General features: G+C 41.6%; 1 protein-coding gene across 4 annotated transcripts in view; it reads right to left on the reverse strand.

Moving 5' to 3' along the window:
- The window catches only part of LOC109875090 (arf-GAP with SH3 domain, ANK repeat and PH domain-containing protein 1), a 185,652-nt gene that overhangs the window by 84,743 nt on the left and 86,358 nt on the right, over positions 1-14,551 (reverse strand). For all 4 annotated transcript variants that reach the window (XM_031810256.1, XM_031810255.1, XM_031810254.1 and 1 more), the window contains exons 4-6: positions 11,346-11,420; positions 7,635-7,684; positions 7,368-7,497 (exon numbers count right to left, since the gene is read on the reverse strand). In XM_031810256.1, coding sequence (XP_031666116.1) covers positions 7,368-7,497; positions 7,635-7,684; positions 11,346-11,420 — 255 coding nt within the window. The remainder of the gene's footprint in view (positions 1-7,367; positions 7,498-7,634; positions 7,685-11,345; positions 11,421-14,551) is intronic.

The following is a 14,551-nucleotide window of genomic DNA, read 5'->3' on the forward strand; positions in this document are numbered from 1 at the left end:
AGAATTAGATCTAGACTGTGTTTCCTCTATCGTGTTCGCTTCTCTTTCACTCCAGCTGCCAAACTAACCCTGATTCAGATGATCATCCTACCCCATGCTAGATTACGGAGACATCATTTATAGTTCAACAGGTAAGGGTGCTCTCGAGCGGCGAGATGTTCTTTACCATTTTACCATCAGATTTGCATTTCCTTATAGGACACCAATGCACTCTACAGTGCATTCAGAAAGAATTCAGACGCCTTTCCTTGTTCCACATCTTGTTATATTACAACCTTATTCTAAAATTGATAAAATTACATTTTAAACTCACATCAATCTAAACACGATACCTCATAATGACAAAGCAAGATCAGGCTTTTATTTTTTGTGATAACTGTTTTTTATTGGGTGACAAGGGCAATACAATCATAAAAAAAACAATTACACTCAAACATCCTGATTGTATGCTAGCCATTTCCTTATATGAAGGTCATGTAGTGGTAACCAGCAGTGAACAATACGTTTTCTGGCAGCAGTCAACCCAGCCAGCTAAACTTTTCGCTGTTTCTCATTCAGCTGCATACCTGTATCATTGTTAAGCAACAGTATAATAAATTCAAGGGGGAAAGTTTTATCACTCATGTCAGAGAGAATATACAACACTGTCCTCAAACTCGTAAACCTCAGGACATGCCATATCATATGATTGTATGTGCCAAGTGTATTGAAGTTACATAGGTGACAGTATGGGCTTTGAGCCGGTTTTGCATGAAATCTTACAACTGGTATACAGTAGGATCTATGTCAAAGTTTAAGATGAATTCATAAATCCTACCAGACATTGAACCAATCAATAGCCTCCACGACAGCCAAATAGTTTACCCATGCTTTATACATTGAAAGATATTTCTGCTTTAAATCATTGAGAATAAATAGCAGACACAAAACCTCTGGCCTGGAATGTAAAAATCCATTCTATAACTGGGTGCCTTCCCAAACTTGTATCCATGGGACCCCGTAGTCACGAAGAGCTGACAGCCGTCTAAGATATAGAACCCCATAGGGATGAAGAGCTGACAGCAGTCTAAGATATAGAACCCCATAGGGATGAAGAGCTGACAGCAGTCTAAGATATAGAACCCCATAGGGATGAAGCGCTGACAAGATGTAGAATGGACCCCATAGGGATACAGAGCTGACAGCAGTCTAAGATATAGAACCCCATAGGGATGAAGAGCTGACAGCAGTCTAAGATACAGAACCCCATAGGGCTGAAGAGCTGACAGCAGTCTAAGATATAGAACCCCATAGGGATGAAGCGCTGACAAGATATAGAATGGACCCCATAGGGATACAGAGCTGACAGCAGTCTAAGAAATAGAACCCCGTAGGGATGAAGAGCTGACACGATATAGAATGAACCCGATAGGGAAGTAGAGCTGACACGATATAGAATGAACCCGATAGGGAAGTAGAGCTGACCGCTAAGATATAGAACCCCATAGGGATGAAGATCTGACAGCAGTCTAAGATATAGAACCCCATAGGGATGAAGATCTGACAGCAGTCTAAGATATAGAACCCCATAGGGACAAAGAACTGACAGCAGTCTAAGATAAAGAACCCCATAGGTATGAAGAGCTGACAAGACATAGAATGAACCCCATAGGGATGAAGAGCTGACAGCAGTCAGGCTGTAAAAGGAAGTAAAAACTAACTTCTGGAGATAGTGATCATACATAAATCAGCATCTCCAAAACAGTTGGTTAAATGGTCAACAACTTTTAATCATCCACAAGACGTGCTTATCAGTGTTGTGCAGGTTCTGAGTGAAACCAACAACATGATTCGTTCAGTAGAAGAGAAATGTATGTTATTATTGCAGGATTTCTGATCACTGGCAACGAGAAAGTAGGAAAATAAAACTTGATTTTATGAGAAGTGGCCAAGAGAAGAAGGGTCTGTCTAAGGGAAAACGGAATCAAGACAACAGCCCCAACGACACAATACTTGTACAGAAATGTAAGAAGCTCTCTCTGGCTCAGCAGCAGAGGATGCTAGATGCTGAGGAGGTAAACTAATAGAATCCCTCTTATGCCTTATCTCAGCTGGTGTACATATGAAATCGGATGGAATCTATATGAACATGATGGTTAACAGCTTTGCAGTAGAATTTTTAGTGGATACGGGTGCTGAAGTCACTGTATTGCCCATATCTTATGCAAAATATATTCAGTTGAAGTCAGAAGTTTACATACACTTAGGTTGGAGTCATTAAAACTCATTATTCAACAACTCCACAAATTTCTTGTTAACAAACTATAGTTTTGGCAAGTTGGTTAGGACATCTACATTGTGCATGACAAGTAATTGTTCCAACAACTGTTTACAGACAGATTATTTCACTTATAATTCTTATATTATCACTTATATTTCAAGGCCTACCTTCAAACTCACTGCCTCTTTGATTGACATCATGGGAAAATCAAAAGAAATCAGTCAAGACCTCAGGAAAAAGAATTGTAGACCTCCACAAGTCTGGTTCATTCTTGGGATCAATTTCCAAACGCCTGAAGGTACCAGGTACATCTGTACAAACAGTAGTACACAAGCATAAACGTCATGGGACCACGCAGCCGTCATACCACTCAGGAAGGAGAAGCGTTCTGTCTCCCTAGAGATTAACCTACTTTGGTACAAAAGTGCAAATCAATCCCAGAACAGCAGCAAAGGACCTTGTGAAGATGCTGGAGGAAACAGGTACAAAAGTATCTATTTCCACAGTAAAACGAGTCCTTCATCGACATAACCTGAAAGGCCGCTCAGCAAGGAAGAAGCCACTGCTACAAAACAGCCATAAAAAAGCCATACTATGGTTTGCAACTGCACATGGAGACAAAGATCATACTTCTTGGAGAAATGTCCTCTGGTCTGATGAAACAAAAATAGAACTGTTTGGCCATAATGACCATCGTTATGTTTGGAAGAAAAATGGGGAGGCTTGCAAGCCGAAGAACACCATTCCAACCGTGAAGCAACGGGGGTGGCAGCATCATGTTGTGGGGCTGCTTTGCTGCAGGAGGGACTGGTGCACTTCACAAAATAGATGGCATCATGAGAAATGCAAATTATGTGGATATATTGAAGCAACATCTCAACATCAATTTTTCAGAGGTGTCTTTGTAAGACGCAGAGTAGGTAAACGGATGATCTCTACATGTGTGGTTCCCACCACATGAAGCATGGAGGAGGAGGTGTGATGATGTGAGGGTGCTTTGCTCGTGACACTGTCGGTAATTTATTAGAATTCAAAGCACACTTAACCAGCATGGCAACCACAGCATTCTGCAGCGATACACGATCCCACCTGGTTTAGGGGGCTAATCATTTGTTTTTCAACAGGACAATGACCTAACACACCTCCAGGCTTTGTAAGGGCTATTTGACCAAGAAAGAGAGTGATGGAGTGCTGCATCAGATGACCTGGCCTCCACAATCACCCGACCTCAACCCAATTGAGATGGTTTGGGATGAGTTGGACAGCAGAGTGAAGGAAAAGCAGCCAACACTAGCTCAGCATATGTGGGAACTTCTTCAAGACTGTTAGAAAAGCATTCCAGGTGAAGCTGGTTGAGAAAGTGCCAAGAGTGAGCAAATCTGTCATCAAGACAAAGTGTGGCAACTTTGAAGAACCTCAAATTTAAATATATTTAGATTTTTTGGTTACTAGATGATTCCATGTGTGTTATTTCATAGTTTTGATGTCTTCACTATTAACAATGTAAAAAATAGTAAACATTGTCATGACTTGCCCTTTTGGGTGAGGATCATAGGTTTCAGATCCACCACCCTCCCACTACAGTTTGATGGCGGTCGTAAATACCTGCAGAAACTCTCTCCCACACAACGAAAGGGAAGTTAAAGGACTAGATGAAGACTACACAGGAACATTCAGTCTGTAGCTGTTTAAGTACTTTAGTCTAGTAAACTTGACTGAGTGTGACGTATTCATTATAACAGAGCTACAACTACAAAATACCTTGCTCTCTGATGGACAAATCAGAGACTTTCTGTCAAATTACTCCCCAGATGGACCAGTGATTTCAACAGAGAGACAACAAAGACATACACACTGTAGTACTGTCGACCACTCCCAACCGGTCACGTTGCACAGAGTGGTGTAACTGTCTAAGACACTGCATAGCAGTGCAAGCTGTATTGCTACGGATGCTGGATCAATAGCCATGCTGCCCTCGACTGGGAGACCCATGAGATGATTGTAGGGTTTTGCTTTCTCTCCCTCGAAAAACAGAAAGAATTCTAAATAACAAACTAGCTTTATTTACAAATTAGTAACAATGTCTCACCCCATGTTCAAGAATGGCTTTTTCTCGCTCATTTGACAAAATAATCTCCAAAATATTGTTATTTTTTAAACAAAGCGATTATTATTATAAATACATTTATATAATTCATAATTATATAAAAGCCTGTTGGATATTCTCACAGATATATTATTAACCCTGTTATTAGCTGGACAATACATATTGGTCATTTTGGTAATGGCTCCCGAGTGGCGCACAATGGGATTGCCTTGCAGTTCTCCAACTGTATCCACTGAAAGTGCGCCAGGTTCAAGGCACGAGGGCAGGGGGCACGGGATGGGCCGCAGAGCCGCGCAAAGAAGACCGACCTAGCCCATGGGGAAGGGAGGAGGAGGAAGGGGAAGGGGGGTGGACCCCCACCCCGCCACACTGGCAACACTTTAAGGGGCATTGCACTAATAATGGAGCTGACTAAGGAAACGTTCCGCTGTTCTGTTCTTAGTGCCAGTCTGCACGTTCAAACTAAAACAATGTAACTAATAATGGCATCTTCATGCTTTCGTTAATAAAATAATGATAAAAATATTATTTCAAAATGCCAATGTTTATTTAGTTATGGATCCATAATGAATTACTATGGGAATAAATATCACTGAATTACAGAAATATCCTCCAATCCTCTATATGTTATTATTGGCGGAGAGTCATGTCATATTTTCTGATATACTGTAGGCCTACTGTAGGTGAAATGAGTCTCACTAGTGTTGAGTAATGTGCTGTTAAAAGTGGTGTAGGTTTTATTTATTTAAAGAGCATATTGAAGTTCGAAGCAATAGGATTTGAAGGAATAGACTACAACTATTTTAGCACCGTTTCGCGCTGCTCTGAGACAAGCATGGGGACTGGCCTTAATAAATCAATGAGATTTTTATTTTCACTAAATCTCTGTTTGCCTATTCGTTGGACTAGAATTAGAAAATTAGGGTGTAGAAATGTTATGCTCTTAGTGCAACCTTTATTAAACTAGGCAAGTCAGTTAAGAACAAATTCTTACTTACAAGGCCAGTCTACTCCTTCCTCCCGCATGCGGGCACGCGGAGACCGCACGACACAGGGATTCGTTAGCTACATAACACACTACTGTATTCCCGACCGTCAAATTGTACACTGCCATATTTTCCGTTCCATCCTAACGGAAACCCAGAGGGTTTTTGTTTTTCTTAGAATAGAAACACCATTCTATTAATTAATTAAATCAATTAAGCAAGTACCAGTCAAAAGTTTGGACACACCTACTCATTCCAGGGTTTCTTTATATTTACTATTTTCTACATTGTAGAATAATAGTGAAGACATCACAACTATGAAATAATACACATGGAATCAGTTAAGGACACATTCTTATTTACAAGGACAGCCTACTTCTTCCCGCCCGTCGGGGAATTGAACCCCGGTCTCCCGTGTGCCTGCATTCTCTTGTACAGGCACTATTGAAGGCTACCAAATGCTTTCAAAGATGCCCTCTGGTGGTCAAACTAGCACTAACTAGCATTAATGGTACCAGTGGTGCACACTTAAGTAACGTGCCATAGAATTCTGCGGCACCAAACAAGCTGCGCCGCAGCATGCTGCAACTTTTGAAGGACGAACCGCTGTACACGTTGATCCAGAGCATCCCAATCGGTGACATGTCTGGTGAATATGCAGGCCGTGGAAGAACTGGGACATTTTCAGCTTCCAGGAACTATGTACAGATACTTGCGAAATAAGGCCGGCATTATCATGCTGAAACATGAGGTGACGGTTGCGGAATCAGGATCTCGTCACGGTATCTCTGTGCATTCAAATTGCCGTAGATAAAACACAAATGTGTTTGTTGTCCGTAACTTATGCCTGCCCATACCCTAACCTCACCGCCACCATAGGGCACTCTGTTCACAATGTTGACAGCAAACCGCTCACCCAAGACATCATACAAGACGTCTGCCATCTGCCCAGTACAGTTGAAACCGGGATTCATCCGTGAAGAGCACTCTTCTCCAGCGTACCAATGGCAATCAAAGGTGAGCATTTGCCAACTGACGTCGGTTATGACGCCAGACTGCAGTCAGTTCGAGAACCTGGTCAAGACCCCCAGTGTTTTGCCTAGTTAAAAATGAGAAATTCTGACAGTTTGCCAACTGTGCGGGTGGCTGGTCTCAAATTATTATTATACCTTTGTTTCAACAAGGAACACAGAAAGAGATCAAGGTCTCGTTTACAGCTGGGCCCTGCATGTACATGTTTACACAGACAGTTTAGGTACAATGATTCAAAAACTAAAACAAGAAACAAAACCATCACAGATAATACAAAAAAACAAAAAAATACAGATGAAGAAGCCGGATGTGGAGGATCTCGTCACTATTTTTGTGCATTCAAATTGCCATCAATAAAATGCAATTGTGCTCGTTGTCCATATCTAATGCCTGCCCATACCATAACCCCACCGCCATCATTGGGCACTCTGTTCACAACGTTGACATAAGAAAACCGCTCGCTCACACAATGAATGTGGGCTGAATGTACTGCCAAATTCTCTGAAATGACATTGGAGGCAGCTTATGGTAGAGAAATGAACATTCAATTCTCTGGCAACAGCTCTGGTGGACATTCCTGCAGTCAGCATGCCAATTGCACACTCTCTCAAAACTTGAGACATCTGTGGTATTGTGTTGTGTGACAAAACTGCACGTTTTAGAGTGGCATTTTATTCTCCAGAGCACAAGATACATCTGTGTAATAATCATGCTGTTTAATCAGCTTCTTGATATGCCACACCTCTCAGGTGGATTGATTATATTGGCAAAGGAGAAATGCACACTAACAGGGAGATGTAAACACATTTGTGCACAACATTTTAGAGAAATAAGCTTTCTTTGCATATGAAAAACACATGTTGCGTTTATATTTTTTTTCAGTCACAGAGAGTGGAGGAAGAGCGAGAAGCTAAAGCAGAGCATGATAGAAAGTATGTGCACATATTATCCCATCCACATGCAAGCACACAAACTCACTGACCTTGCACATCTGTAACTGGAAGTGACGTCGCTCCTTCTCCATCTCCTCTGCAATCTCAGCTCCGGTAATCTCAGTCCGAATCATCCCATGTTGTTTAGCATGCTCCCTCTTCTCTTTCTCAATTTTGGTGCTGGGGGAAAAATCCAGAATTCCACTCAAGGTTAGGATCACATTCAAAATACAGTCACAGAGAATACAATACAAAAAATGTAAGTTGACTTACACAAGCATATGCACGCACACAAATGTACAGTACAGCAAACTTACAACTTAGCCTCATAGTCCTTCCATGTCTTGTCAAACGGCTTCTTTATGTCCTGAAGATTAACGAGGAAAGAATCCAATCAAATCATTGCAAATAAATCAATATTAGCATTTTTCTCAATCATGTACAACGACTCTTTTGGAGCTGTGGTCAATTGTACCTATAGAACAAGGTTCTTCCACCTTTTCTAGCATGAGAGCTTTTAAAAAATATATAAACATATCGTGAGCTACAAATTGTTTGGGTAACACTTTTTGGTAGCTCATATAATATGGTCATGACACTGTCATGACACATATTTAGACCTGTTGTGACATATATTGCATTATTTTATGGCTGGTTATGACACCTACGTAATAGTGTCAAAACCCACAAAACCTACCACACAAAGCAAAACATTTCATTACACCATAGCCTACGTGTCAACAATATGTTTGTTAATTAACACACAATATGTCTCAAAATATGTAAATGACAGTGTTACGACATATTACGACATAGGTTATGATCGTGTCATAACGTGTTATGACGCTGTGTGTCAAGTAAAGTGTTACCCTTTTTTTTTTTATAGCTTACAAATTGGCACATCCTCTACCCTGAAACTCTTCCCTGGGTTATTGGTGTACAAGATATGTATTTTCTGTCGACCTACCCGGTCAAATACCAAGTCTGTCGACATACCCGGTCAAATACCAACTCTGACGACATACCCGGTCAAATACCAACTCTGTCGACATACCCTTTCAAATACCCAACTCTGTCGACATACCCGGTCAAATACCCAACTCTGTCGACACACCCGGTCAAATACCCAACTCTGTCGACACACCCGGTCAAATACCCAACTCTGTCGACACACCCGGTCAAATACCCAACTCTGTCGACACACCCGGTCAAATACCCAACTCTGTCGACACACCCGGTCAAATACCCAACTCTGTCGACACACCCGGTCAAATACCCAACTCTGTCGACACACCCGGTCAAATACCCAACTCTGTCGACACACCCGGTCAAATACCCAACTCTGTCGACACACCCGGTCAAATACCCAACTCTGTCGACACACCCGGTCAAATACCCAACTCTGTCGACACACCCGGTCAAATACCCAACTCTGTCGACACACCCGGTCAAATACCAACTCTGTCGACCTACCCGGTCAAATACCAACTCTGTCGATACACCCGGTCAAATACCAACTCTGTCGACACACCCGGTCAAATACCCAACTCTGTCGACACACCCAGTCAAATACCCAACTCTGTCGACACACCCGGTCAAATACCCAACTCTGTCGACATACCCGGTCAAATACCCAACTCTGTCGACATACCCGGTCAAATAACCACTCTGTCGACATACCCGGTCAAATAACAACTGTCAATATACCTGCTCAAATAACAACTGTCAATTTACCTGGTCAAATAATAACTGCCAACATACCTGGTCAAATAACAACTCTGTCAACATACCTGGTCAAATAACAACTGTGTCAATATACCTGGTCAAATAACAACTGTCAATATACCTTTTCAAATAACAACTGTCAATATACCTTTTCAAATAACAATTGTCAATATACCTGGTCAAATACCAACTGTGTCAATATACCTGGTCAAATAACAACTGTGTCAATATACCTGGTCAAATAACTGTCAATATACCTGGTCAAATAACAACTGTCAATAAACCTGGTCAAATAACAACTGTCAATAAACCTGGTCAAATAACAACTCTGTAAATATACCTTTTCAAATAACAACTCTGCCAATATAACTGGTCAAATAACAACTGTGTCAATATACCTGGTCAAATAACAACTGTCAATATACCCGGTCAAATAATAACTGTCAACATACCTGGTCAAATAACAACTTTGAGACCACATAATTCTGTTTTCTCTGTTTTATATTTCCTTGTTTTGAAGACCACCATAATACCTGTGCCCAAGAACAATAAAGTAACCTGCCTAAATGACTACCGACCCGTAGCACTCACGTCTGTAGCCATGAAGTGCTTTGAAATGCTGGTCATGGCTCACATCAATGCCATTATCCAAGAAACCCTAGACCCACTCCAATTTGCATACCAACCCAACAGATCCACAGATGATGCAATCTCTATTGCACTCCACACTGCCCTTTCCCACATGGACAAAAGGAACACTTATGTGAGAATGCTATTCATTGACTACAGCTCAGCTATCAACACCAGTGCCCTCAAAGCTCATCAATAAGCTATAAGGACCCTGGGACTAAACACCTCCCTCTGCAACTGGATCTTGGACTTCCTGACGGGCCCCCCCCAGGTGGTAAGGGTAGGTAACAACACAACTGCCAAGCTGATCCTCAACACAGGGGCCGCTCAGGCGTGTGTGCGCAGTCCTGTTCACTCATGACTGCATGGCCAGGCACGACTCCAACACCATCATTAAGTTTGCCAATGACAACAGTGTGTAGGCCTGATCACCGACAATGACGAGACAGCCTATAGGGAGGAGGTCAGAGACCTGACAGTGTGGTACCAGGATGACAACCTCTCCCACAACGTGATCAAGACAAAAGAGATGATTGTGGACTGCAGGAAGAAGAGGACAAAGCACGCCCCCATTCTCATCGACAGGGCTGCAGTAGAGCAGGTTGAGAGCTTCATGTTCCTTGGTGTTCACATCACTAACAAACTAACATGGTCCATGCACACCAAGACAGTCGTGAAGAGGGCACGACAAAACCTATTCCCCCTCAAGAGACTGAAAAGATTTGGGATGGGTCCTCAGATCCTCAAAAGTTTCAACAGCTGCACCATCTAGAGCATCCTGACTGGTTGCATCACTGCCTGGTATGGCAACTGCTCGGCCTCAGTGAGTAGTGCGAACGTCCCAGTACATCACTGGGGCCAAGCTTCCTGCCATCCAGGACCCCTATACCAGGCAGTGTCAGAGGAAGGCCCTAAACATTGTCAAAGATTCCAGCCACCCTAGTCATAGACTGTTCTCTCTGCTACCACACGGCAAGCGGTACCGGAGTGCCAAGGCTAGGTCCAAGAGGCTTCTAAACAGCTTCTACCCCCAAGCCATAAGACTCCTGAACACCTGATCAAATGGCTACGATGACTATTTGCATTTGCCCCCCATTTACACCGCTGCTACTCTCTTTTGTCATCTCACTTTAATAACTCTACCTACATGTACATATTACCTCAACTAACCAGTGCCACCGCACATTGACTCTGTACCGGTAGCCCCCTGTAATGTAGTCCCGCTATTATTATTTTACTGCTGCTCTTTAATTACTTGTTACTTTTATTTCTTATTCTTATCCATATTTTTGTTAAACTGCATTGTCGGTTAGGGGCTCGCATTTCACTGTAAGGTCTACACCTGTTGTATTCGGTGCATGTGACTAATACAATTTAATTTGATGATTTGATGTACACTCATGCATTAACAAGAAAAAAGGCCCAGCAGAATTTTGGGGATGACATCAGGAAATGGCAGTCAAAAATAGGAATATTTATTTTGGACAGTGTATTAAAGGAAAGCCAGAGTGAAAAACCCCACTGATTAGTACTTCTGAGATTTACTATGTAGATTTTCAGATTTAGGTTTAATAATGTTATGGGTCAGTAAATCTTTGCAAAGAGACAGCCTCTTATTAACTTGGCAGGACGTGATGAGGTCGTGGATTTTATCCAATACAGCAACAACTTACCCCCTTAACTCCTTTGAGGTCCCCTTTGAGAAGAGAGTCCAGGGTGAAGATCACATTATGGCTCAAGCTCTGGAGCTGTGGATGAGACAGAGGATGGTTAATTCTCAAAACAACAAAAGATTATATTTTGATGGGAATTTGGCAGCTCTAATCACAGTACTTGAATTTGAGGTGTCATGCACAGAGCCAGTGAATGACATAACCAATACACACATTTATCTTTGTGGTTCTTCGATATTGCCTGGCTCAATTGACCCTTCGCTAAGATCTGCCCCAGAATTTTGGCCAACCAATCGCAGTGCTCCAATGGATAGCAACTGTGGTCGACTCCCAAGTCTCGGACAAGATCACCTTTGAAACACATGAAAGCCATTGAGGGCATTACAAAATAGTTTTCATACAAAAACAAATTGTTTAAATGGCTAAATAATTTAATAAGGCACTATTTGCTACTGTGATTCCTGAAATGCAGAGCCTGTTGTATTAAAAACACAGTTTGAGACCATTGTGAGGGGATTTCGCATGTGGTTAGAATGTGGCTTCCAGGGAAAATGTTGTCAGAGGTTGCAACAGTAACCAAGGGGGTAGGGCTTAGCGAAGGATCAATTGGTAAGAGAATGGCACCAGCAACACCGAGGTCATGGATTTAATTCCAAAAGGAATCATTACAGACATCCTAGAAATGTTTTCACCGTTTTGGACAAAAGCACCTGCAAAGTGGAATATTTTAATTATATTGCCAGGATTGCATTTGATCTGCCACTTGGAAGGTTACAAACACCTTAGCCAAATACATTTCAACTCAGTATGACTGACATTCCTGACATTTAATCCAAGAAAGAATTCCCTGTTTTAGGTAAATTAGGATCACCACTAAATTTTAAGAATGTGAATTGTCAGAATATTAGTAGAGAGAATTATTTATTTCAGATTTTATTTCTTTCATCACATTCCCAGTGGGTCATACGTTTACATACACTCAATTAGTATTTGGTTGCATTGCATTTAAATTGTTTAACTTGGGTCAAACATTTTGGGTAGCCTTCCACAAGCTTCCCCAAAATTCTTCCTGACAGAGCTGGTGTAACTGAGTCAGAATTGTAGGCCCCCTTGCTCACACACGCTTCTTCAGTTCTGCCCACAAATTGTCTATAGGCTTGAGGTCAGGGTTTTGTGATGGCCACTCCAATACCTTGACTTTGTTCTCCTTAAGCCATTTTGCCACAACTTTGGAAGTATGCTTTGGGGTCATTGTAAATTTGGAAGACCCATTTAACTTCCTGACTGACGTCTTGAGATGTTGCTTCAATATATCCACGTAATTTTCATTTCTCATGATGCCATACATTTTGTGAAGTGCAACAGTCCCTCCTGCAGCAAAGCAGCCCCACAACATGATGCTGCCACACCCGTGTTTCACGGTTGGGATGGGTTTCTTCGGCTTGCAAGCATCCCCCTTTTTCCTCCAAGCATAACTATGACATAATTTTCTGGAATTTTCCTAGCTGTTTAAAGGCACAGTCAACTTTGTGTATGTAAACTTCTGACCCACTGGAATTGTGATACAGTGAATTATAGGTGAAATAACAAGTTAATGACTCCAACCTAAGTGTATGTAAACTTCCAACTTCAACTGTACACGCACACACACAACGCACGCACACACACACGCACACACAACCGTTCAATAGTTTAGGGTCACTTACAAATGTGCTTGTTTTTGAAAGAAAAGCACATTTCTTGTCCATTGAAATAACAAAATTGATCAGAAATATAGTGTAGACATTGTTAATGTTGTAAATGACTATTCTAGCTGGAAACGGCAGATTTTTCATGGAATATATACATAGGCGTACAGAGGCCCATTATCAGCAACCATCACTCCTGTGTTCCAATGGCACAGTGTTTATTTTTTAATTTCACCTTTATTTAACCAGGTAGGCTAGTTGAGAAAAAGTTCTCATTTGCAACTGCGACCTGGCCAAGATAAAGCGTAGCAATTCGACACATACAACAGAGTTACACATGGAATAAACAAAACATACAGTCAATAATACAGTAGAACAAAAGAAAACAAAAAGTTTATATACAGTGAGTGCAAATGAGGTAAGTTAAGGAAATAAAGTAAAGCAAAGTAATTACAATATTGCAATTAAACACTGGAATTGTAGATTGGCAGAAGATGAATGTGCAGGTAGAGATACTGGGGTGCAAAGGAGCAAAATAAATAAATAAATAAATACCAGTATGGGGATGAGGTAGATAGATAGATAGCCTATCTGTAAACAGCCCATCTATGTACATGTGCAGTGATCTGTAAGCTGCTCTGACAGCTGGTGCTTAATGCTAGTGAGGGAGATGTGAGTCTCCAACTTCAGAGATTTTTGCAATTCGTTCCAGTCATGGGCAGCAGAGAACTGGAAGAAAAACGACCAATGGAGGAATTGGCTTTGGGTGTGACCAGTGAGATATATCTGCTGGAGAGCGTGCTACGAGTGGGTGCTGCTATGGTGACCAGTGAGCTGAGATAAGGCGGGGCTTTACCTAGCAGAGACTTGTAGATAACCTGTAGCCAGTGGATTTGGCAACGAGTATGAAGCGAGGGCCAACCAACGAGAGCGTACAGGTTGCAATGGTGGGTAGTGTATGGGGCTTTGGTGACAAAACGGATGGCACTGTGATAGACTGCATCCAGTTTGTTGAGTAGAGTGTTGGAGGCCATTTTATAGATGACATCACCGAAGTCGAGGATCGGTAGGATGGTCAGTTTTACGAGGGTATGTTTGGCAGCATGAGTGAAGTGTAAAACTTGCTAACATTGAAAGTCAATATATATAAAAAAATATTTAAATAAATAAGAGTTCTTAACAGGGTGTGTTTTTTTTTTATTACGTAGGTAGGTAGGTGTCTGTCTGTGTCTGTGTCTGTGTCTGTGTCTGTCTGTCTATTTTTTTCCGATATTCCCCCAAATGGATTTTCGGAGAGACAGTCTGTCAAGGTTTTTCCAGCTGTTTTCAAAAGTGTTTATTTTCATGTTATTCCCCCTGTCATTCTAAGCTGAGACATGCTCATTCGCTTTTTAGCTATTCTCAAAGGTAACCTTATGGACTTTCTGTTTCAATGACAATGTTGCGATATAGGAAGCCGATTCTAGATTTAATTTTGGATTGGAGATGCTTAATGTGAGTCTGGAAGGAGAGTTTACA

Source organism: Oncorhynchus kisutch, linkage group LG30 (genome assembly GCF_002021735.2).
Source record: "Oncorhynchus kisutch isolate 150728-3 linkage group LG30, Okis_V2, whole genome shotgun sequence".
Classification (NCBI taxonomy): domain Eukaryota; kingdom Metazoa; phylum Chordata; class Actinopteri; order Salmoniformes; family Salmonidae; genus Oncorhynchus; species Oncorhynchus kisutch.